Source organism: Mugil cephalus, chromosome 19, assembly GCF_022458985.1.
Source record: "Mugil cephalus isolate CIBA_MC_2020 chromosome 19, CIBA_Mcephalus_1.1, whole genome shotgun sequence".
NCBI lineage: Eukaryota > Metazoa > Chordata > Actinopteri > Mugiliformes > Mugilidae > Mugil > Mugil cephalus.
In genome coordinates this window covers 5,608,162-5,633,729 of record NC_061788.1, presented here as the reverse complement: position 1 = coordinate 5,633,729, position 25,568 = coordinate 5,608,162, and the positions used below count along the sequence as shown (strand labels likewise).

Genomic DNA, 25,568 nt, shown 5'->3' with positions numbered 1-25,568 from the left:
ATACGAACAAGAATAAGAATGTGATACTAGGAAACACGTGATACAAGATTCCAAGATGAATAACGAAGATAAAACATATACAACATATACATTGTGATCAAACGTTACTGTTAGAATGAAGAAGATAGAAAAGATGCTTTGGGAATTTTACCGCTTTTAAACTTGTGATGAAACCAGCGAGAAACATAGTGAGACAAGTCAGAATGAAAAAAGAAAAAAGTTCCAGTTTCATGTTTCCACTCATATCCAGTAAATATAAAACGATACAAATTGTTCTGGTAGAGAAGCATTCTGTCAGAGTCACTGTTGAAGATGGGATAAATGTGTTCATCTATTACTTTCATATGTTCCTTGCTTCTCAGGCATCCAGCTTAACTATGAAAGGCGGCAGTTAAGCGAAGCGAACGTCTTGTTGTCGGAGTTTGTCTTTGTTCGTAGTTGTGCCAAACGCTCGGCGATGAGAGTTATTTGACAGCTATTGGTTGAGGGATTACTGCTTTTTTATTTTTTGTGAGACGTGGCTTAATGACTTCCAAATTTCCCAAACGGTTTGTGACAATTAGCGGTGCTTTATATCCACTCTGCTTTTCTACTTTCAGAAAAGCAGAGTGACGTCCCACTCTGGATGCGGCGGGCGCTGATATCCACAGGTATTAATCACAAGTGTGCAGAGCTTTACTGATGTAATCCTCCATTAAATGATGACAGTGGCAGGTTAATGTTTTGAGAACCCCTTCGTTTCCACCTAAGCTGTTTTTAAGCTAAAATTAGGCTAAGCTCTGATCTGAGCAAACAATTACCGGGAAAAAAACACAAAAAAACCCAAGGGAGTAAAAATGGGAATGACAGAAACCAAAAAGGCTGAAGTGATAGTGAGTGAGCGAGCACTTTGGTATGTGGGCTATAGAGTTACACAAAGACTAAAAGTGAGGTCCATTCCTGCAGACAACTCCGGCACACCTCTCCTTTTATCTCACTTCTTTGTTTGCCTCCCTTTCAGTGTCTCTAATCCCCTCATCCCCCTGTCACTCTGTTTATTTCCCCGAGTCGATTTGTGTGTGTTTGTGTCTAGGAACACGGGAAAATGCGAGGGACAGATAAATCTTCATTCGTTTGGAAAACAGAGATGTGACCGCTGAAATGCAGGATGTCAGAAAAAACGAGAAAACAGAAGAGACAGAATAAAAGAAGAAGAGAGCCCTTACATACTACAAAATAAATCTAAATGAGTATTCTAAGGCATAACTCAGTGCACGAGAAACCTCGAAACGCTGAGTCAGAGAAAAGATTAACACACAAAATTGCGTGTTGTTTCCTCTCATTAGTCGACCCGTTGAAAAGAGAATATGTATTCCAGCTGGGTGAAGAGCGGGACGGACATGGGACATGCAGGAATGCCAACATCTGCCATTTTTTTTTTTTTTTTTGGAGACAAAGGCACTTGTGTGTGGCACGTGGGGTCAGCCTGCTACCATGCCTACCATGCCAGCAAGTGCTTTTTGTGGAACCATTCCAAAGGGAATTCAACACATAAAAGGCTCGAACTGGGGCAGTCCAGCGTGAACACCATGTAACTGCCAAGGCCCCAGTTTCATGAAGACCTTTATCACATTTCTTTAACGCCTTTTTCTCTCTCTCTCTCCCCCCTCATATGTTTTATGACACTCTTTACTGTCACTTATCTCATAAAGGGAAAATTAAAATCCCCTGAAACTCATCTTGCAGAATGATATACTCTGAAAACCTCAGCGAATAAAAATGGAGTACTGAGTCAGTTTAAGCTGATGCACCAGCATGCAAATGTTGTTTGGTGTCCTAATGTAGTTCTCAACCCTCAACCACCCAACCTCTTCCATGTGAGATGTTGTTGACTTTACTTTGATCTGATCACAGATTTGCTGGGAGGATTTGTACTCGTAGACTTTTCCATGCTGCTTGGATTCTCTGAAAGCTCTATTTGTCTTCATTTGATTACTTTCTGACTCATCTTAGGTAACAACAATTGCAGCTTATAAACTAATAAAAACACACATAAACAGTTGAACGCCAGCACAATTACCCAGGCGAAGGGCTCTGAAAAAATCAAAAGTCCCAAAAACAACATTCAGTATGTTTACATGCATGTGAAAAAAATAATTATTGCCTTAATCCAACTTTAACTGGACAGCATGTAAACACGTGACTCTGGCTAAAATCAGAGTTCTCCTTATGCAATTAAGACACCAGAATGCGATTGGAAATCCATTTTCCCTGCCATATATAGACCTTAATTGGACTTTAACTGGACAGCGCTTGTATGCGCTGCACTGACCCCAGAACAAAAACATCCAAGGAAGTTGGTCACAGAAGAAGAAGGTAAACAGAGCCAGAAGAACAAACATTAACAACTATGAACAACTAATACATGACGCAATAGGTTAAACGGAATGGGGGCCGTATTTCTTGACTGGCCACTTTAGGCAAGCTCCAAACAATAGCCGATACCCCCTCCCCTAAACCCATGAGGGGAGGGGCCTCTGTGGATCATCCCACAGATACTTGATCAGTTTGGGATGTAGTGAATTTGAATGCCAGGTCAAATTTTTTTTGAGTTGTTCCTGAACCATTTTTGTGTGTGTCTGTCTGAGTGTGGCTACATCCTGCTGGGGTTGGTCATCAAGGAGTGTCATTGCTATGGGGTGGGGCTACCTGGTCTGGTCTAGGTGGTTGCTACATGTCTGAGCAACATACACATGAATGTCAGGTCCAAAGATTTCCCAGGAGAACACTGGATTGTCACAAGATGGTCAATAATGTTATGGCAGATCGGTGTATAACTGATTTAGACCTTTAAATTATATCAAAACCTAAAGTTACGCATAATTAAGGTGCATGCCCAGACAGGTTCTCTGGTCACGCTCCACCTCCATTTTTAAATTAGCCAGGAATCAGGAAGAGTCAGGCACTGGCAAGATAGCAACGGTCTTTAGGTCTTTAAGAGTAATATGGGTGACAACAAGAAGGGTTTGTCCATCTTTATATGAAGTTAAAGCTTTTGTGTTTTTAATAGTTTGAATACATGTAACATCAGTATTTCTGTTCACCATTTTTAACTGTTAAATGGTCATAGGACAACCATTAAACACAAAACAGCCAGTGGCTCTAACCTTAACCCTGACTGTACAGATATTGAACCCCTTAAGCTTCATCTTCTTGCTTCTGCAACGTTATAATTTCAAATGACTGTGTTTTCCCACCAGCACTAGTACTGAAATAAAATACTGGATTATCACAGATCCGCAACTTGGTATAAACCACGTAAACAATGAAGACGGATACAAACAAAACGCTGATTAAAATCAGGTTATCGTGCAATTCTAGCATCCTGCTTTGATTAGAATATGATTAGAAGGAAGCTGCTTAAGCCCTGCTGGGACGCATGCTCCTTCTGAATTTAGCAGCTACCTTTCACGTCACACAGTCGACATTTTCCGTGGCGTCTTTCCTCGGCTCATTCCCTCACCGCTCTCAGCCTCTCTGGCACTCTTTGCTCAGTGTGGGGACGGAAGATTTACAGAGACGCGAAAAGCACATTCCCAGTGTGAATTTGTTGTGAGCATGTAACAGGCTCATGGTTGTGTTTGGCTCAGGGTCTGACACTTTATCTTCCACACACACAGCAAATGCTTAAATGTACACATAAGCATTCCTGCATGCAAACCATGCCAACATGCTTTACGTCTATATAATTAGCAGCTTAAGCACAATCTATATTTGGACACACATGTTATATTTTCCATTAACGTTCTATAGTCTCCTACATCCTTTCCTTTCTTGCGTTTATTTTATGTACCGTTTCAGTGATTCTCCATCCCTGACTGACAGTGTCCCATCAGGGAGAGTTTCTGACAAATGTGGCCAAATGGAGTCTTGCCACTGTTGCTGCTGGCCACAAGTCAGCTCTCTGAGGTTATTGCTTAGCTCTGCTTTTACAGCGTTATTTATAACCACCATCACCAGACTAGTTCTGAGTGTTTGATGAGATTTCACCGTGTGTACCTCACAGGGGTGTCTCTTTTGGTTAGAGCTCAGCTACGTCCATCATCATAGCGTACCCCAATCAGGCATGACATTTTGACCACCTTCCTAATATTGTGTAGGTCTCCCTTGTGCCTCCAAAACAGTTGTCGGAAAATGGACGTGGGTCTTCTGAGGGTGTCGTGTGGTGTCTGGCAACAGAATGTTGTTAGTGGGGGTCTTTGGGTCCTAGGGGTTGGGGGTAGGGACCTCTCTGGATCATCCTACAGATACTTGATCGGTTTGGGATCTAACAAATTTGGAGACCAGGTCAACAGTTGTTCCTAAAATGTTTGTGTGTGTGTGCTGCTGTCATCAAGGAGCGTAGTTGCTATGGGGTGGGGGTGCCTGGTTTGGTCTAGGTGGGTGCTACATGTCAAAGTAATATCCACTTGAATGCCAGGTGCAAAAGCATCCAGCAAAACACTGGATTATTATTAGATGGTTGATGTTATTCATGTCTCCTGACACTGGTCATAATGTTAGGTCTGATCGGTGTATAGTGTGCAACTCTACACATACAGTACTCCCACTTTTACTATTGTGTAAATCCACTTGGTCACAAACCATGAGTCAGGGTCAATAAACCTCTTTCATGAACCTTTTCAGTCTCTCAAGAGGTTGATCTGTTTTAAAAATGGAAAACTACTTAGTTTGTACTTCCAAGAGAGACGTAAAGTCTGCATTGTGTATCAGTGACTGGTCAGACAAAGGAGATTACTTAGAAGACAGACATATCTGGTTGGAGGGGTGCTTTCAGATCTAGGGATTGGATTTTTTCTTTTGTTGTTACTGGCACATACATAAATGACAGCTATATAGCTGTAAACAAAACAGTCTAAAAACAAACAGGGGAGCCGACAACTGAGAGACACAGACCACGAGAAACTGATCATTTAATTTATTTACCAATTGCTTTACTGTGGTTCTGTACCACAGACGGACAAATTACACACTGTAATAGACAAAGAAACCCAACATCACACTCAGCAGATTGCTACGCTGGAGACAGACATGTTAGCGGCGTTTGATCCTCTCAATGTCTCCTGCACACAATCATTAAGTTACAAAGAACAACACAATGCTTTCAGACGCATCTATCTTTACTTTGGTGTAATGTGTGATTGGTTTGACTTGTGCTGTAAAATCAAACACACTCCAAAGAGCATGTTTGTTCTCGCTTTCCTCAGATATTAGGGTAAAGTGACCAAAAGGTCAAAGACTCAATCAGACACACAACATTTCCATTATACTAATTTCTTCCTCAACCACTTGAAGCAATGTCCCAAATGGGACAGAGGTAACATTAGGACCCAGACACTTTTGGACATGATTCGAAAAACACAGGGTCAACAAAAATGTGTCCCTGACTTCCTTAAGGATGACCTAATACTTGTCTGTGATGGTTCTCAGTCATCCAGGTCATGGTAATCCTAAAGGATTGGTGGGAAGTTGAGGTGGCACCAGTTTCTGGTTATTACAGAAACAAGTCAAGCAAGTTTCTGATGGGTTTTACCCACAGAGTTTTCCTGCAACTTCCCACCAGTCTCTCAGAACTGAAGAAGCTACTCGGATGAGTGGCGAAACATCTTCAAGAAATTCTACAATTCCAGTTGCCTTTCTTCAAACGCCTTTTGAATTAGCCTAATACTTCTAATATGACCATTTTTAAGCATATATTTTTCTATTTTTCTTTAGCTTTTCTGTTCTTGATGTTGTGCATTATGCAAATAGGAATCTCCTTGTGCATCTGCATGGCTGCAAATGTGTGTGATGTGTGTGTCCCTTTCCCTCTATATTCAGAAGCATTCACAGCCTCCCTCACAGATAAAGTCAAATATAAAACGTGGAAGTAAAATCCAATTACAAGCAGCAGCTTGAGATGTTTTTGAGAAGAATTCTGAAAGTGTGAAATCCAATCAGTTGACAGTCGACGCAATCTGAATCTGAAATATATGTTAGGTTTTAAGACTTGCAAAGTTTTTATGAATAAGCATGTGGCCCGGTATTAACGGAAGTGCAACAGCTTGTGAACTGAAATAAAATAAGTCCATATATCAGAAATGTTTGGTTTTCATTCTGAAATAACATGAGAGGTATTTCAGTGAAGAAATACCACACTTGACACACAGCCTGCCATTTAAAAACACTCCTTACAGTATTTTCCAGACCAACTAATCCAGTGCCACTTGCATTACCGCCTGGAGGCTAAAAGAAAGAGTTTTTTATTTGACTTGTTTGTAGCATGTACTTCTGCTCTTGTATTAATGCTAGGGTAGTAGGGTACCCTATACATGCTAACATGCTGGCTACGCAAATTACAGTATGAAGTAATAATCTTCAATTCTGACAGAATCAGTATCACTTTGCAGCAACATACTCACAGTCTGTACTCACAGGCACCAGTAGGTGGCGGCAGTGTACCTCTAAACTGGTTTGTCAACCGCCAATAAATAAAAAAAATCAACAAAAACACGCAAGTTAGCGATGGGCAAATTAGATTGTTAACAAGGATCTTTTGAGGTTTTATTTAAAACAAATAAATAAATGGACCCTAGCCTTCCTATTATCATCTGGACGACATTCGGGTGAAGCTCAACCAACCTATAAAAAGATCCTGTAGCTAAGAGTATTTCTGACTCACTGCTAACCAGTAGACAGGTATGAAAAAGACTCAGATATGATATAAAGATATCGACGAAATTGCAGCATTTTGCTTCACAGCACTGCCAATTGTAAGTACTACTATTTACAAAAGTTGACATTGGTAGGAGATCCCTACGTAAAGGCTGATAGTAATGTACATGGTGTGTTCACAAGTTGTTTCTGTTGCCCCCCAAAAATCAATTATTGCAGGTTCAAAGCATAGACTGTATAAAGGTGGACAGTAGAACAGCTTCTCAACAGTAAAGCGAGTAGAGCTCCCCCTAGTGACTGGCTGCAGTATAGGTCACAAGATTCACCATGTTAGTGGATGGGGCTTCATTTCACATAAAAAATGTAGGGTTCAGTGATATATACAATCACAGAACAAACGTTATCCAACTCAGCAACATTTAAGCCTATTTTTGCTCATGGTCTTGCTATCAAAGGCCAACATTTATTGGGCCTACAAATTGCTTACTGTACACTACCTAGCTCCATGGAACTGCAGCCAGACAGGCTGAGTTGGCTGCTAACTGGTAAAAAAAAAAATGTTAAAATAAAGTAAACTGAAAGAGCTTGGACAGTCTAACTACAACACAAAACTAAAAATGCCTTTGCACCAAAGGTTTTAAATCGACGAATTGTTTCCCTACAGATGTGAGTGCAGAAACACACACACAGTCCCACAAACATAAACATTCACAGATGGAAACAAGACAGACTAAACACCATATTTGTATCAGTCTTCCAAGGCTACAGCATCACAGCTTAGTCTCCTGTATTAAGTTGAATAGGCCATGGGGTCTGGTAAGATAGTGTTCACTCTCGTAAAACTGGATTATAAGTTCTAAGCAGACAGCCCAGTTCCTAAATTCACACTCACTGTGCCACCCAGCTCCAGAGTCTGCCCAGATTTTAGCACATGACAACACAAGCAAGAATAAATCTTTTATTAAAAGCTGAACATTCTTCAAGACAAAGCCCCGCAGCACTTTCGACCAAAAGACCGCAGTATCATCTGGATGATATATTGGTAATTTTAGAAGCGTAGTCAGAAATATTAATTCACTTCGAAATGTAAAATAAGAGAAAAGCTTCTTGCCTTCCACAAAAGTCATCTGGGAAATCTCAGCTGGTTTAATCTCCCTATCTACTATCTATCTGGCACAAGGCTTCTTAGTGTCTTTGTGTTTTCTCCTCTGGTACAGGAGCCGGCACTCAACCTTTCTCATCTAGGACAAAAACTTGGGAGACCTATTTACATGTCAATGAAGGCCATGGATAAGGACTTTTTTTGGCACACCCTTTCTACTTCACTCCCTGAAACATCTCTCATTTCTGCATGCTCTTATAAACCAGCCAGACTAGATGTAATCAATTCCAATATCATTCTGATGCATATCAAAGACATGGCTGCTTGAAAATAGCCATATGTGAAGTGGGATTTTCAGTTTATCCCTAAGGAAGTGTACTACAACTTTAACCTGGCAGCCAGCCTGACTTCCCCAAGCAACCATTTTTGGCCAAGAGCCACTCCATTGGGAACTGACTGTGGGGTTGAAATAGTATACAATAAAATTCATATTGTGATAAGAATTGAGGACCAGTGTTGGAGCCAATCCGGGCATCGGTATCTGCTAAAGCAAAGCTGACACCATTGCAAAATTGCGATCCTTTATGACACCCAGCCTTAGTGGGACGCAAACAGCTGTTACCCAAAGTTTTCTGGCAAAAATAACCAAGTCGGAGCTTCAAAGCTACAGCAATGCTAGCATTTCACTGGATGGAAATATGAAAGTTACTTTCAACACAGCGAATGTAATGAGGTGCCTTATTTTACTCAAGCAAAAAAGCAACCTCTGGAGGGAAACGACGAGAGTAGTTGCTTTGGGAAATAGACGAGACCAAAAAATGTAACAGATCTGATTTTTGTTCATCAGTTTCTTGGGCTTCTTGGATGAGCCGTCAATTCCTGTGGTTGGAATTTTGTGTTATTCAGACAAGAAAATGCTAAACCAATAGGGAAAATGTCGTTTTGAGAGGCAATGCAAAATATAAAAAAAGCTAGGGATGATATTGGCCTGTCAAGCCGTGGGCAGTGCTTTTGCTCCTACAAATAAAAGTGATATTGCTTCATGTTAATCCAGAGATATTAACACTCAGTACTATTAAAATTGCACCGGTTACATTACCTTGACTGTGCACTGGGCAGCTCTGTTGATATTTGATTTGGTATATCCCTAAGGTTCATAGATGAAACCTTGATCGGGATATCCCTAACAACAACGATAAATATTCACATGAACACCTTCACAGCAGCCTGCCAGATGACTGATTTATTTATTAATTTTAAAGCTATATAGAGTGGGAGCGTTTCTCCAGCATCAGCAGTTCTCAGATTTCCATATATAGAAACAGGAAAGAAGTAGATGCGCAGACCCTGTGCGACACAGAAAATACACAAATCGATGTGTAACGTATGAACGTGGAAACGCACAGCAAGAATTTGCTCTTAGATTTGTTTCGAATAACAGAAGTGGTATGTGAGTGTATGTGTGAGAGAGATGGAGTGAAAATCGATGCCCGCAAGGCTTAGGAAGCGCGAACTTCTTCCCGAGGCTCGCAAGCCTAAGGTGAGAATGTAATCAGATGATATCAGATTATTGCCCTTTCTACTCTCACTTTTCTATTTATACTGAGCCCTTAGAAGGGATCCTCTGAGGCTGTATATACATTGGGGGAGTCTGGCTGGCTGGTTGACAGGAGACGGTGAATATTACCGCATGATGACTACATTATATTTTGAGAGACGTGACTGTGAAGGTGAGAAAAAGCCCAATGTTCTCACTTATTTGTTAGATCGTTAACAGAAGTTCCACGTCTCAGGAGATGGATAAAAACGCTAAAGTTTCGTCTTTAGCAGTTTTCTTTCCCTTTTCTCTGCCTTTCCTTCTCCGTTGTGGCAGGCGGCCCAGCGCATAAAGCATGTGGCTTAGACGCTGGCAAAGAGAAACTACGGTCTCTTGGAAATATGCTGTCTGTTGACTCATTCCGTTAACCACATTCTTCATCAGCAGCGCAGCATAGTCCTTCCCGTTGGCCATAAAGACAAAACATCGTCTTTTCTGGCCCAGTTAATAATACACCACTTTTTCTGCCTTTTAACTATCTAGTTTAGGCTCTAACATTTGGAGTGGAGGAAGAAAAAGAAAAAGAAAAAACGGAGGCAGCGGAAAATGAGGGGGAAGAGAAAGAGTGAACACTCGCTGGCCTACAGTGCAGCCTAGATCCCCCTGGATTTATTTGTGTACATAACTCTTTCTCTTTCTGTCTCTGCCCCTTCTCTTTCCCTCTGTCTCCTGCTTTCATTCTTTTCGTGCTGCTCTGTGTCTCTAACACAAACACCCACACGGCGCAACCACTATCCGGCTTCACATAACCATCAAATTATCTCGCTGCGTTTGAGCAGAAATGGTACACCCACGGCCCTCGCATATGCCACAGTTAATTATTCTATTCAAAGACCAAGAGGAGAGCTTCCTACACTATGAAGCTCGCACCAAAAACACTCAAAAATTTAACGAGGCGAACCCCAGAGAGGATTCATCCAACGTATGATAATCAAGCCGAAAACTTTTTAATCCTACAGTAAGGGCAAAAAAAAAAAAGACATTAAAACAAGAAAGTCTTGAACGGGCAGTTGATTTCATGACATTGCCATGTAACACCCTTCACCCCTTAACCCCCTACTCCACAAAACAGACTGAAGACCTATTCATGACTGACCACAGAGGCCCCAGTCAACAGCTCAAGAGCCAAACGGAGAGCCTAACTATTAAACCATGTGACCCAACTTCCTTGTTCCCGAATGTGATCCTCAACTTTTTCCACTGAATCACTTTTCATCATTTCTCGTCTTTTCCCTCCCGCCCTTCAAATAACACTCACCATGCTGCGCCTCTGAATGCGCGCTGGCGTCAGGGTCCATGTTAAATTCACAGGGTGATGAGCGCCCGGATCAACACATCCATATCCCAGGGCGAAAAGTTAATTCGGTAACTGCGCCGCAACTACACTGAGGCTGCTCCGCGCCGCCGCCGCTGCTTTATCTCCTCTGCTCCGCTGTCCTCTCCGGTCGGAGCTGCTGGCTCTGGTCTGGCCCCTGCAGCCTGCCAGCTCAGCTCAGGCTTCTACCACCGTGTTACATCTGTCTGACTGAGCCCCCTCTCTGGAGAGCAGGGAGCGAGAGGAAGAGAGAGAGAGAGAGAGAGGGAGAGGGAGAGAAAGAGACTACAACAGAGCACAGAATGGGAGGGAGAACAGAGAGAGGAGCAGTTTCCACATGGAGAGAGAGAGAGAGAGAGAGAGCGAGAGATATTTGGGTGGAGAGTGTTGTGGTAGCGCAGCATTTTTCCACTTTGATCACTTTTTTTCCGCTTTAGAAAGGGAACTAGATTAAATTACGTAGCAGAACAACTTTAACATTAAAACTACTGACGGGAGTAAGGAGTAAATATCGCTGATCATCTTGCGATAATTTACTTTTACGGTGGGAAACTTTGGGATATGGCATTCATTCATGTGGATGTTACTGATACCCCCGTTCCCATTGAAAATACCGGGTTGACACGGGAGTTTCAGACCCGCCTTCAGACTGCGGGCCTGGGTTTTTTCTTCCCTCTCGTACGTCATCACATTGACGTCATCATTACACATTTAAGTGCAATACACTGCGAGGTAAACAATAGACAGCATGGTGTGTGGCATGACGCTCCTGCTCATCCTGTCGTTTATCAGGAGTTTTATTTTTAACGCTTTTTAATGCAGTTTGTTGATGCCACACAGTGGCCGAAATCTGCCGCCGAATCTCCTCTTCTCCTCGGATGCAGAGTAGATCGCGGATCTCACGGTCTTGCGGGAGAGAAACGGGAAGACTGATCTTATGGTAGTAGACCAAAACGTTGCTCTGTTTTTGAGGTGCGAGAAGGTACATCAACTTCATGGTGTAAATTAGCAGGTTGACGCGGGATGTCTGTTCACACTGCAGCTGAGCCAAGCCAAGCTGATAAAATCCCAGGTCGAAGCGCCAGTTCGAAAGGGGTTTGAGACATGTAGCAAAGGGGTTTGAGACATGTAGCACCCACCTAAAGCAGACCAGCCCCCCACCCCATAACAATGACACTCCTTGATGGCAGCAGCCTAACACACACACCAAACTGGTTTAGGAACAACAAAAAAAAAAAATCATGAAGAACAGCACAAGGTGTTGACCTCAGCTACAATTCACTATTTCCCAAACTGATCAAGTATCTGTAGAATTATCCACAGAGGCCGCTCCCCTCAACACATAGGACAGAAAGGACTCCACTAACAATGTTTTGTTGCAAGACACCACAGGACACCCTCAAGAAACAATGTCCATTCTCGGATGTTTGGCTTACAGTGTTTTGATTTAGATAGACTGACCACACACAAACTTCAAAAGGAAAAGCGGTATTCGATTTTTTGAAAAAAAAATTTAAGACAAGTTTTTAAATTTTAGTATATTGCTGCCATCTGCTGTTTACTTCTTAGGAACAGCAGTTACTTTTATTGAAAAACTGCACTTTGCAAATTCATCCCCCGGGCCAGATTGGACTCTCTGGTGGGCCGGTTTTGGCCCACGAGCCTTATGTTTGACACTCCTCTAATCAGAAAGATTACAGTTGGGTTGAATAAATATTGCTCACATAAATACAGCTGCTGCTCAGTGTAAAACTGTAAAACTTTCCACACAATCCGTTCAGCAGACTAAAAATACCTTGAGTTTTAACAGCCTCATATTTGAGATGTTTTGAGTTCATCTTCAAGGCGAAACAATCCAGGTATTTGTGATGTAATGCAAGATAGACAAGTCATGGCATGAGTCATCCAATACCGTTCTAGCTAATGGTAATCTAATTGTGATTATTCACTCTACAGAGAGACTGATAACTAGAAGTACTTTGGTAAATTAAACATCAGTAGAGAACATAAAACACATGTGAGGCAGCCTTTGGTCAGCCATCCACTTCGATTTAATCCCATCAAAAATGTTGTAGCTAACAGCAAGTAAGAGCGAAAAATGGGGCAGAATGTGCCCAAGAACCACAAGTCGAGATCCCTTCAAAGCTGTGTGCAGGAAAAAAAAAAAAACAACAACAACAACATTCACCTCAATAAAATTAAGTCTAGTTGTTCTGGCGGGAGCAGAGCGGCGCTCTCCATCTCCTGCGTGTTTGTGCCGAAAACCTTGACGAGTTCAAAAGAAGAGGGGCGGCGGCCGCCCGCTATTCAGTCTGAGGATGAGACGAGATGAGAGCGCTCTCTGATTTGCTGTGGATTCCTATTCATCCGAGTGTAGTTTTTATTCATCATGGCTGCTTATTTAGAGCCTGTGTCACACAAGGACAAGAGCAGGTGGGATGAATGAATAATTTACTAAAAACACAGACTGCGTGAGCGTTTGCGCTGGTGTGATGTGGATCACGATTTAGAAAGCCGGAAACAGAGGTGTGCAAATGCACCGTTAAAGGTTAGGCGCTGAAGAGGGGAATAGAACACGCACCGCAGCCTGGTTTTAAGGTATAAATATAGCAACCCTTCTGTCAAACGTGGCTTTCAGAGTGGCGGCCCTTGGCCCTTGTTTTTGGGATATGTGAAAATGATTTTGCAAGCGAAGAAGTGTGTATTAATGAAGCTCTAGTATCATCTCATCCCGGTAGAAGTGCTCGAATTGCCAGATATGTCATAATATTGATTCATTCACGTTCACTTGACACCCATTATAGGTTACCTTCACATTTCTACCAGATATTCAGATCTCATTTTGAAATATAGTAATGTAAGTGTAGCAATAATTTACTGTGTCCAGTCATTTAAAAGCATGGCCACTTTGCAGTTTGACTCAAAATGCAACATTGTGATAAGAATAAAGTTTGACTTGTGTATATTAATTTGTAAAATATCTACCTGACCTGCACAATACTACATGCCAACCTGCAATCACCATTATGTCATCACTTCTATTGTGATTTTACAGCAGTCGACAAAATGGGATGTTCATCTTTTTTTTTTTTAAACATGTGTGCGATTTAATGAGCAACTGCAGTCAGAGAACTGTCCTATTTTTGAAGCCAAATGAGCGCTATGCAGAGAATGCTGGGCAGCAGCCACAACTTTGTTGGAGATCGAAGGACACTCCTGCTCGTCTCATTATCAAGCCCTCACCTTAACGTCAACCAGAAATGTGACCTCACTCGGGTTAGATAAAGGGCATGAGAAATAAAATGCAGGATAGAAGAAAAGATACTGAAGAGCATTTGAGCTGAGCACACACTTCACAAGGAGAAGTCACGTGAATGGAACTCTGAAAAGAACTAAAATCCTTGAAGAACCAACTAAGGTATTAGGAAATGTCTCAAAGATGAGATATGTTTTGTTAAAATTGATCTCAATGGCTCTTTTCATCAAAGTTTGGTAATGATCCATTCTTAATGTATCACTAAAGACACAGTTCAAATACTCACACACGCCATTGCCTGGGCAAAAAACTGAAAGTCCCCGTCATGTCCAGGAACACCGCGTCAGGGATAATTTCCTAAACTCAATAAAGTTAATGTAGTGAAATCTGTATGGGAATGTAGGCAAAACACTGTGACTGCACCATTAAAGCAGCTCACATTGATTTAAAGGCGGCTCTTATTAGGTTGCACGCCGGCAAACAACCCAGCAACGGTAGCTGTGGGTTACAAATGCTTTAATGTCAAGACTCCGAGTGCCACCTGCTGTCTCATATTGACTGATCCAGACTCATCTACTTGTCCATTAACCTCTAGAAATACTCAATCAAATGTATGATGACAGTTTCATAACAGAAACAGGTAACATGACACCAGAACTGACGCCGAATGTTCTCAGTGTCTCTCTCAGTAGTTCAGACGAGGGATCCTGAGCGCTAAAAAAGCAGCAAGCTCTCCATCTAGTGGACATCAAACAGAAGAGAAGTCTTAAGAGCGTAAGCGCTGGGAGGTTTACTTGCGTGTAGATGACAGGGCATGTCACTGAGAAGTAGAAATAAGTGCTTCTCTTGAAATACTTTGACCACATGACCCTTGTAAGATATACACACGAGAGCTGAAGTTCATACTCTATCTGCTTTGGACAAGGGGGAAAAGTCAAAACCAGACCCGAGCTGCAAAAAAAAAAAAGTCCCAACAGTGTTTTTACATGTCCATAATCATCAATCATTCTCATGTAATCATACATTTTCCAGAAAGCCGCTAAAGTATTTCCAGGACATGCATTCTTTATGTGTGCGTGCACCACTGCGGAGGAGTGTCCTCGGACTACTCACCGCTCCCGGTGGACAGCTGGCTGTGGAATTCTGGGAACTGTGTTTCCACTGGAACGCTGATGGTGCGTCGCAGTAGATGGACCCGGCTTGATGCAGAGCGCCTCTCCTGCAAACACAACACACAGATTTGCACACGCATACATACACAGAGACACTGCTGCGTGCGAGCATGAAATTCAAGGCAGATAAAATCCTGAATAAATTCAACAGCAGAGCAGGAAAGGAAACCAAAGAAGAATGAAGGCCAGCGGGGGGGGAGGGAGGGGGGGTGTGGGGGCTGTAAAATATGTATGAAAAGCACATAACAATAGTCGTGGAGGTTCCTTATCTGTGCTGTTGGGTATTCTGGTCACCGTGTTTAGAACGGTGTCGGGCCAACGGCAGCACAATAGCTGCAGTGGTCCTGATGAATGAGGAGTCATTGAATACAACAGAGCAGGTATTAGCGGCGCATTAGTCTGTGTCGGCCCCGTATCTTCCTATAGCTCGCATACGACATGTTTGTCTGCAGAAAGATTAAAGGAGACAAAGGTTGAAAAGAATAAAAAAGAAGAACGGCCGTGGCGAGGACGTCAAAGGCGAGGGGAGGGGAGGAAAAAGTGCCTGATGTCCTCCAAGTGGAGTGATAATGGCTTATCGAACATCCTCACACCTCTCTACTCCAATTCAGCTCCCTGTCTGTCTTGTTTTCTCTGTTCCTCTGTTCCTCTGTTCTCATGTCCGTCTGTTTATCTCTCTGTGTCCCCGCGGTCTTCTCCATGGTCTCCCGTCTACTCTGAGCCATAATGACTAAGCAGTAGGAGCTGTAATTTACACAGAGCAGGATACATATGAACACTTGTTTGGAGTATTTTTTTTTAAACAATAATGTATCTTTTAATAATCCATTATTCATTTTATTATTAATTATTCATATCAGCGACAGAGTAATAATTTATTTGAAGAGCGAGTGTACCCTACATTCAGATGCTTAACATATTTATAGAGTGGAAGAAAGACACCAGACTCTGCACAGACTCGCTGCGCTGGAACACACATCTTTCCAGTCCATCACATTTTGTTTTAATTAACCTGCACTCGAGCGTGTTTCGGTGTGTAATTTTTATAACATGTGTTTCCAGTTTATTAGATTTATCAGATGAGTAATCCCTGAGATGGCGGATAAAGGTCATGCTAGTGGATGAAGGAAACGTCTCTGGAGTGCAGCGCAACTCGACGATGAATGCAGGAAGCCTCCTCTGTGTTAAAGCCAGATACGTTCAAAAACGTTTCTGATGAAATCAGAAACTCCTCTAACTCCTTTCTGATGCAAGCGGAGGAACGCCACCTCAAACAGGGAGCGGCGATGCGTCTTTTTGCTTTCCGCTAATCCAATAAAGATTATTGCTTTCTGCAGTGCACGTAAGGACTGATCTGATTACGGCAAATAGCAAAGCAAAGTTGATTTGAGGTGGAATTTAAAACACCGGCACCCCTCTTTGAATTTAGCAGGAATTTTTCCACCATTAAACAAACACCTCTTTTGTCTATAAGCACCGTCTGATGGTTAATTCTGTGCAGCTTCGAAATGAAGATAAAAACTAATAAGAGTTCACTGTACAGTCCACAGGCTCAGGAAATGAGTGAACGCTCCAAGAGCCAAAGTCTGAAAGAAGTAGAGAAGTAGAGAAGTCTTAAGAGCCCCGTGGAATCACACCCTTCTCTCAGTTTTATTACGTTTCCATTGAAGCCCAGAAGAAACGTGACGCGCTTGCTGAACGTCGGGATTCAAATCCCTTCTGTTATGCATTCACTTCTCGTATTAATCCTTTTCACCGCGTTTGTGTTTGTTGAGGCATAATGTGTCTCGTGATTGAGGAACCGCACTTTATGTTTTTCATGACTCCTCTCTCACGATGTCTGTTTGTAAAAAACAAAACGTGAACAGAGAAACAGGGAGAGACGTGAAGGAGAGCGTTTCAAGAGGAAAACTGGATATTTAAGGGTGACAGCAACGTCTTCGTGGCAGAGAATCACACACGTTGATTGTTGTCCTCTCAGTTTAACATATGTGTTCACTCGTCATGTGTCTGCTGATGGTAGCATATAGAATTAAGGAATATATAGATAAATCCTTACATGATGCCTCTGTTAAGATTAAGGTATGCAAACTTGTAGATCGATAACTTAATTTCCCTGCCGCCAGGTAAGGCAGGTGTGTTCTTCTTTCTTTTCCTGCCCGTTGTTTCCTTCAGGGGTCGCAACAACAAATTCAAAGTTTCATCTGGCTACACCCAAGCAGAACTGACGTCATCCTTATATCGGGTTTGGGTTTATTTGTAAGTCTATCGATTTAATGGGTTTCTTTTAATAGTTCATCTCATATTGAATATCAATTTGTTACATATGAGAAGGCATTTCTCCATTGTTGAGGGATACTGTTGTTTATGAGTCATTTGTTAATTGTCATTTCTAACATCTGTGTGGTGCTGATGGACAGCTCCTTGAATGATTAATTCCACCTTCCAATATGTTTCTCCTGTATTCAGTTTAGTTCTTAATGTTCAATCTTCAATAAAAAAAAGAAAAAGTGCTCTGAGAAGACATTATGTGTCCTCTGTATTTACGGGGTCTGAGGTGGGCCCTGTGTTGGTTGGAAACCACTGCTCTAGACGTCCTGTCTGACAGCTCTGACCTTAGCATCCCTCCTCTGAATATATCCAAACCATCTCTAACTTCATCTCCCAAACGTCTCACATGAGTCGTCCCTGTAATGGTCTCATTCTTGATCCTATACATCCTGGCCACACTCAGAGAGAACCTCCTCATCTTTACCTCAAAGCCACCAGGTTCACCTCTTTTACACACTCTCCATTGCTCTGGACCGTTGACCCTGAGTTCATCACGGGGAAATGGATGTAATAAAAAAACAGAGAGTGAGATCCGACAACTTGCTGTAGATCCACTGAGCCAGTAGGTGGTGGTAAAGCACTTGGAAGCTGATTTGCAAACTGCCAATCAAACCAAAAGAAGAACAACAAGAAGCAGAAGAATAAGAAGTAACTGATGTGACTTTGAAATACTTTTGTACTTCTGTAATACAAAAGTTTAAAAAAGCTAAAGTGTGGATGGGAATTGTTCAGTGAGAACTGGAGGTGAGACTTGAGTTTAAATATGCTACAGCTAAGCTAAGGTTAGCCGCAAGCACTAGAATGTTCACTGTTGCTTAATCACTTCAATAATCATTTCTCTCAATGGTTATTGTGAAAGTACTGATGAAATCATCTAGATTTTAAATATCAAATATTTTTTAACATTAATTGGAACATCCCTGATGTGTGTGCAAGCAGTTCAGGGAGTTTGTAGATTTGTAAACACCTCTTGTTACCAAATAATATAAGTGACTGGATGTTTGCATTGAAGATAAATCAGCTCAAAACTCCTGCAGTGGGAGTCGAGCATTTGACATCTGAATTAAAGTCTTTCTCATTTTAAACATGTGGCAAAATGTTAATTATCTAAATGTATTCCAAGGTAACACCTGGGTATTCTTCCTTAGAATAGTTTTAATTATTTCAACTACAAACATAAAGGCATGTCCTGCTGCATGATTTACACAAACGTTAAGTCAAATTCCTCATCATGTGACTAGGAGTTAAATCAGCCACTATGACACACACGTCCACTAAGTGCCACAGATGTTGGACCTTGACTGTACGAGTGCTTGGTCACAGGAGCTCTGGCCTCTTCTCTTGGAGCTTGTTTATCTGTCAAACCCATGTCAACACTGGCCCCCATCTGGAGCAAGCCATTACAAGACTGTATCTTTCCTCTGACCCACAGTTTGCTGACATGACAGAAACTCGGCAGGGTCAGAGATTCACCTTTGTGAGTCCAGCTCTACTAGATGGATGCACTTAAAAGCTGTTGTTCTTTGTTGCTGAGAAACAAAAAGCACTGTAGTGGAAAAGGCTGCCAGTGGGTCGATTCAAATCATTTCTCCCTGCAATTATTGCTCTATTTCAGCGCAGCATACCTCAGTAATTGCAGACAAAGACACACTGAAGCCACATTGTTCTCCCCCGGTTGAGCTAGTGACACTGGTGTATAATAAGGTTTGACAAGTCCAACAAATAGGCTTTGTCCAGATGCTTTTGTGGCTTTGATGCAGGACACTTGCCCGACTTAAAGCTGCAGTGTGGAAACTCTGCCTCCCCCTTCTGGCAGTGAGAGTAATTACACAAAAACTATAGCCTTTATAAAACATAGATGTATATGTCTCAACAGTTTACTAGAAGTCTAGCTTTCATTTTTAAGTGCATACATCTGCTAAATTGTGATGTGTGTAAAATTATGATAAATATGACGGCTAACAAGCATGTAGGTGTCCTGTGGGTGTGCGGGCGCATTGACTATAAGCTCACATATTAAACGAGGACGGAAAATCGCTGAGTGTACAATGCAATTCAGATTACCCTGCTGACTCCTGATTTGCGCCTCACAACAGGCCCTCTAATCTCACCGACACCACCTAGCGTAATCTAGCGTGACACTAATCAAAACAATGGAGGCAAAAGAGGTTTTACCTGGCGACCGGTGGTTTCTGCTGCTGCTGTGGAGGGAATTTAAATGTGGAATGAATTCTCACACCCACGCTCTTTGTTGAACATGACAACACCTCTTAAATTCAAAGGGGGTGAGGAAATGTGCACCTGCAGCATATTGAGAAATAAACCGATCAGGCATAACATTATGACCACCTGTCTAATATTGTGTTGGTCTCCAAATGCCAGGTCCAAAAGTTTCCCAACAGAGCAATGAACTGCAGTGGTTTTAATGTTGTGGCTGATCGGTGTATACCTGCAGTACCTACAGTATGAGGAGAAATGCACAAACCAAATAAAACTGAGTTGGCAACAGAAAAATCAAGAGCAGACAAGAAAGTTAAAGACAAAGAGGAAGTCGACAAACAACAGATTGTACTGTCTGCTCTCACCACCTCCTCTTCGTTCAGCAGCAACATCTGACAGTCAGCAACCACACAGTACTTCGGGTTCCACGCAGTTCGCTCTTCATAGGAATGGCCACGTAGCATCCGGTGTCTCAGCGGACACCGCATATCTGCAGGGAGAGAGAAAAAAAAAAAAGAAGACAGGACGAAGTTGTGAGGGTAGGAAGAAACAAATCAGATGCAGTCAAGTGTTTGTTCACTTGATGAAGTGGTAGAAAGAAGAGTAGTAGGTGCAGTCGTTATATCATGAAAAATATAGCCATGTAATGAGAGAGGCAGTAGGCAAAAAAAAAAGTAAAAAGATAATTGCTTTTCAACAAATAAGTGTTTTGCTCAGCGAATGCAAAAAAAAAAAAAAACTCTCCTCCTTATCATAAATGCCACAGGAGACGTTCGGCGTCGCGCTCCACATTTTTCACTTCAATCACTCTGCGGATGTCAGGTGAAGAAAGAACAGATTTAAAAAGAAACCGAGACAGGCACAAATTGGATTTTCTAACATCTGCGCTGATAAGTGACATCAATCTCAGACGAGCACTACAGCTTATTTTTTTTTTTCACTGGAAATGTAATCCGTCAAGACTCACTGTTGGAGAGACTATGTCAAACACCAAAGTGCATCTTCCAGGACTTTTATTACAGCGTACTCTGTGTTTATTGCATGTGGGAAAATACACTTCTGATGGAATCCAACACAATTTGTCCTCAGTCAGTCACCTGTTTTTGCAAGTTCTTGCATCTCTGGCTCTGTTGTGCGTTGCTCAGCTCAAGGATAACGAGCGGTGTATGTGGGTCAGAGTTTGCTCTTCTGAGAATAGAGCGCTGCTGCTATAAGTGCGGAGAAGAATCACTGCATGACACTACGCTGCATTTTGTGATGCTGGGGCTGCAACAACACATTCATGTGTCAATCTGGAAAAGAGCTCAGAATTGATTGTCTGACAAACCGATAGGATTTATAAAAACAAGGCCCTGCAGCAGCACAATCTCCATGCACCGGCATCTCAACAGAGAAGATCCACCGGCTTTCCCTCTAAATGATGAGATTGTATCTGAGTAAAGTGAGTTTTGTCCTGGATGGAGGCCAGAGCCTGGGAGTCATCCTTGCATCCTCATCTGTTCTCTCAGCAAAGAGTCCCATGACCAGATGCTACATGCTAGTATGGAACCTATGGATTCATAAACTTAAACATCCTCAATTTCCATTTCATGTTGCTCTCAAAGTTGGTTCAAGTGGTAGATTAATAATACAGCCGCCTTTATAATTACAATACAAAGTCACTAGCCTATGAAGTTAAATCGTGCTCAACACTATCTATGCTAATTGATGGCAGAATTTAATAAACAACACCTTTCCTACAAATAAAAAAATTCTCCGGAGAATTAGTCACACGGGCAAAGTCTTGTGTCGTTTATGCAAAATGCAATTTCTGTTCTTGCCTCTGGCAATAACTTTGAAAGTGGAGGGTTTCATCTATTGTCTTTGAAATAAAGCTTTTTTTTTTTTTAACATTGTTATTTAAAATGTTGTGCAATAAGAGTTCCTGTAGCCCGAGTGCTTCTGCAAACATGTGCAACGCACACCTTTACATTTGTGGTTTTCACAGTCTTGGCCTTGGTGTTTCTTGCATTCAAAAGAGTTTATTACAAGAAAGATCAGTGTCAAACTCTTGACGAATCTGAGGGAGCTTCTGGCCAATTGTCCAATCCCCTCTACCGTTCAGCTCCTACAGACTCCTTATATATGGTTCTCAATTTGTCTCCTTACATCTAGAAGTTTTAGGAGCTGACAACTGGTAAATGCCCTTTTAACCTTTAAACTTTGTACACATCCCAAAAACCCAAAAACAGAAAAGAGACACGACACTGCTTTATATCCCAGATAACCTTACTATATTTACTATTGCAAGTTCACAACATATTAATCCACAAACATCCACACGGACACGGTTTCCATAAGCCACAGCGGTCTGATGAGATTACAGTCACGCTGTGGACAGGAGCAGGTCAAATTTATGGAGTTTTCTATTTGGTAGAACATTTTTACAGACAGGTGTTAATCCTCATGTTGATTAAATTATGCAATTCAGAGGCAGGTCCATAAGCTCTAGAATTATGAGGGGGAGAGATCAGGAAGACAGACAGGAATTAAGTATTTTTAATGGCGCCTTTTACCAGCTACACCGACCAGCCAAAACATTAAAACCACTGACAGGACTAAAGAGAATAAAGAGAATCTGCTGGGAAACTTCTGGACCTGGCATTAATGTGGATGTTACTTAGACATGTACCACCCACCTAGACCAAACCACACTGTGCTAAAAAAAATGTTCTTGTCCTGAGGAAAACAGCACAAGGTGTTGACCTGGCCTCCAAATTCACTACAGCCCAAACTGATCAAATGGGAAGATCCACAGAGGGTCTTCACCTTAACCCATAGGGCCTAAAGGGGCCCACTATTAGGCAGTTGGTCATAATCTTATGCCTGATTAGTGTATGTCTAGTTTAATTTCCTTGAGTAAAGTGTCGCTGGTGAAACCCGGAGCTCATGTGTGAAGCAAAATGAGCTCACAATCTTTATCTCCCATCCTGTAAATCTCTTAGCAAACACAGCTGTCCCACTATAACTGAAAGGACAAAAATAAAAAAAAACACACACACTCTCCATAAAAACAATGCACCACAAGTCTCACGCAGGCCCCACTGACTCCGTCTCGACAGACAGACAGACCCAAGGACGCTCGCTGACGCGTTGTAAATTACATGGATTCATTTCACGGCCTGGCCTGGGATTATTGATCCGCCTCGTGACAGGTACACATTTGTCGGTAATCAATGTGGCACCAGCGCGCGAGGCGGTTCACCGGGCGTCTTCCTTACAGCAGCACACCTCAGTCATTTTCCAAGCTTTGAGAATTTTTTTTTAAATGAACAGACCTTTAACCAATTGTTCAGCCACCGGACCACAATTTCGATTTATTTCTGTAGCTTCGTGTACTTGTGGAACTCACAATGGATAACAGCTGCAAGCGTCGCAGATGTTCCAGGAAGCATTTCGTGCTGATTGGATGTAGAGCGTTCTTTGTTCCTGACAGCGCATCTCATCACGAGCACTTTCCCATTGTATATAAGTTTTAGGTAGAGAAACTAATCCTCTTTTCTGACGCCATTAGACAACGGCAGAGGAAGGAGAAGCAACAAGAGGGCTTTAAACGGGCACTACTTAAAAAATAAATAAATAAATAAATAATGGAAACTATGTGAAATTATTGCTGGAAACGTTGCGTTTATGATTGAAAACTATTGTAACATTTATGGAAAAACAATCACAGCTCAGTATTGATCAGGCAATTTCTTCAAACAAACAAAACAATAAACAGACATAATAGTGGTCTTCGTGGATTACGTGCGAGTCAATATTCCACACAAACCGTGTGATTTTGTGAAAACACGAGAACAGGGGTGGCTGGATGTTTTGAAAAACATCGGATCGGAAAGGAAACGGTTTGTTTGTTCTGATATAACTGGAAAAACGCTTTACAAGGACAGGTGAGTGCAAGCAACAGAGAAGCATTATGAAACCTTCCTTTAAGCTTTTGCGCCGCATGTCCGCGAAAGGAGATGGGGATTTGTTTACAATTAATGCTGTTTCTCAGTGCTGAGAGGAAACAGGCAGGCTGGTGTTCATTACGATGCCACCGGGGAGGCATTTCATCTGTCCAACAATTCATTCTGTGGCTTCTCAACAACCCCACCACACACACACACACACACATGGTCATAAAGAAGTGTCTCCTGGACCAGATGGGACGGTCCCCTAAGAGCATCCATATCAACATCATTGAGCCGGTCTGCGATTTCATAAAGAGACGGAAACCCCTTAATCCAGAGCAGACTGCGACTTTATAAGTTTATAAGCGTAGGAAGTTAAATATAAATATATTTAACTTGCTTTTCAGTATGTTGTAAACATATGAACTTCACTGCATTCTTTTTGGGGGAAGAAATCCCCACTTTGCATATTTATTTCACCATACAATGTCAAACCATTATTTTATGGTTTACCAAATGTTCTGCTCCTGAGAGTTGGTGTGTGGCTTGATGAATGATGGCTAAATTCCTGGACGTAGTAACTGGACAGACTGTTCTAGCTTAACTGTGCCCTTAAGCACCACAATTTTTCTGCAAAGTCTTGGAGAACAAATTACTTACTTGCTAACCACTCCATAACAGAATACTTACAAACACTTGGAGTAATACAAAAACAAATACTCAACCTTAAAACGAACCATTAAAGCAACGAGCTTATCCAGAAAATTAGCTAGCAAGTTAATTTAGCTAACGTTGTTTAACGACGCTAAATTAGCAGAAATTAGCTAAAGTAAGAGAGCGTTTGCAAAATTGTGCAAAACAAACAAGAGTAAAAATAAAAAATAGTATTAAGTATGACTTTCTTACCCACGGACAAAGCCAGAAGACAGAAGAATATGCTCATAACAGCTCTTCATTCTTGTAAAGATGCTATTATCTGTATCTCATTACTTCTTCTAATGCCAACAGCTACAGTTTCACCGGCAGCTACTGCCTCTAGTTACTGAAATACTCCTGCATACTGATGTGCTTTTCGTTATGCTGCATTTCCTTAATTTAGTTAAGTTGTGGCTACAGCTTCTAGCCTGTGGCCACAAACTATAACATAAAAAGTGGGACGCCATGACAGCTCCTCGATAGTGAAGCAGCCCCAGGAAATAGAGCTCCCCCTGGTGTCTGGCTGCAGTATAGCTCATAAACTCCACCTCCTCCATGTTTGTGGGTGGAGCCAAAATAAAACATTAAAGTACGTCAAATATATATTTTTTTTAAAACAGATAGTTTCCGTCATTTGAGTTTGAGGTAGTTATTATCATGCTGATGAATTTTTATTTTTTTTGGATGAGTTACGTTTTAGTTGTTAGTTGACGCTACTGAAACAGGAAGTGACATAATGGCGACACAAGTTGCCATGCCAACCGCTCTGAAAAGCAGTCCGGTACAATGGTGGAAGTTTTAAAAAATAAATAAATAAATAAACGTACAGGTTAAATTTCAAAATATCCTTGTAACTGGTGAAGGTAGAGCAGAACGTAGTATTAATTAATTGTGGCGGAATTGTGGTCAGGTTCTGGCTGTACAAGATGGCGCCTTTTAAATATTGAAAGCAAAACCATTCCACTTAAAATAAAAAATAAAATAAATAATGTTAATAACGCAGCCTGATGGAAATACAACAGTAAAACTGATTGCAACCATCTGGTCTAAAATAATAATCAGCAATAATGAGCGTAACCCTCTAATCAGACATCTTGATTAGACTGTGATTGCCCTCACTTTGTGTTTTAGTTTTTTCATAAGTTAAACAATTTCACCTTTTATTATTTGCACAGTAAGTTTTGTGGCCCAATTCTCTTTTAATATGGTGGACACTAAGAGATTAAGACAAGCAAATGATTCAAGCACGCATGT

General features: G+C 41.6%; 1 protein-coding gene across 6 annotated transcripts in view; it reads right to left on the bottom strand.

Annotated features, from left to right (window-relative positions):
* LOC124997051 (disabled homolog 2-interacting protein-like) overlaps window positions 1–25,568 on the bottom strand; it is a 152,713-nt gene that overhangs the window by 114,784 nt on the left and 12,361 nt on the right. For 3 of the 6 annotated variants that reach the window (XM_047570561.1, XM_047570557.1, XM_047570560.1), the window contains exons 2-3: window positions 20,052–20,176; window positions 15,077–15,182 (exon numbers count right to left, since the gene is read on the bottom strand). In XM_047570561.1, the coding sequence (XP_047426517.1) occupies window positions 15,077–15,182; window positions 20,052–20,176 (231 nt within the window). Of the gene's footprint in view, window positions 1–10,650; window positions 10,913–15,076; window positions 15,183–20,051; window positions 20,177–25,568 lie in introns of those variants that run through there. The other 3 variants (XM_047570564.1, XM_047570565.1, XM_047570558.1) reach the window with 2 other exon arrangements.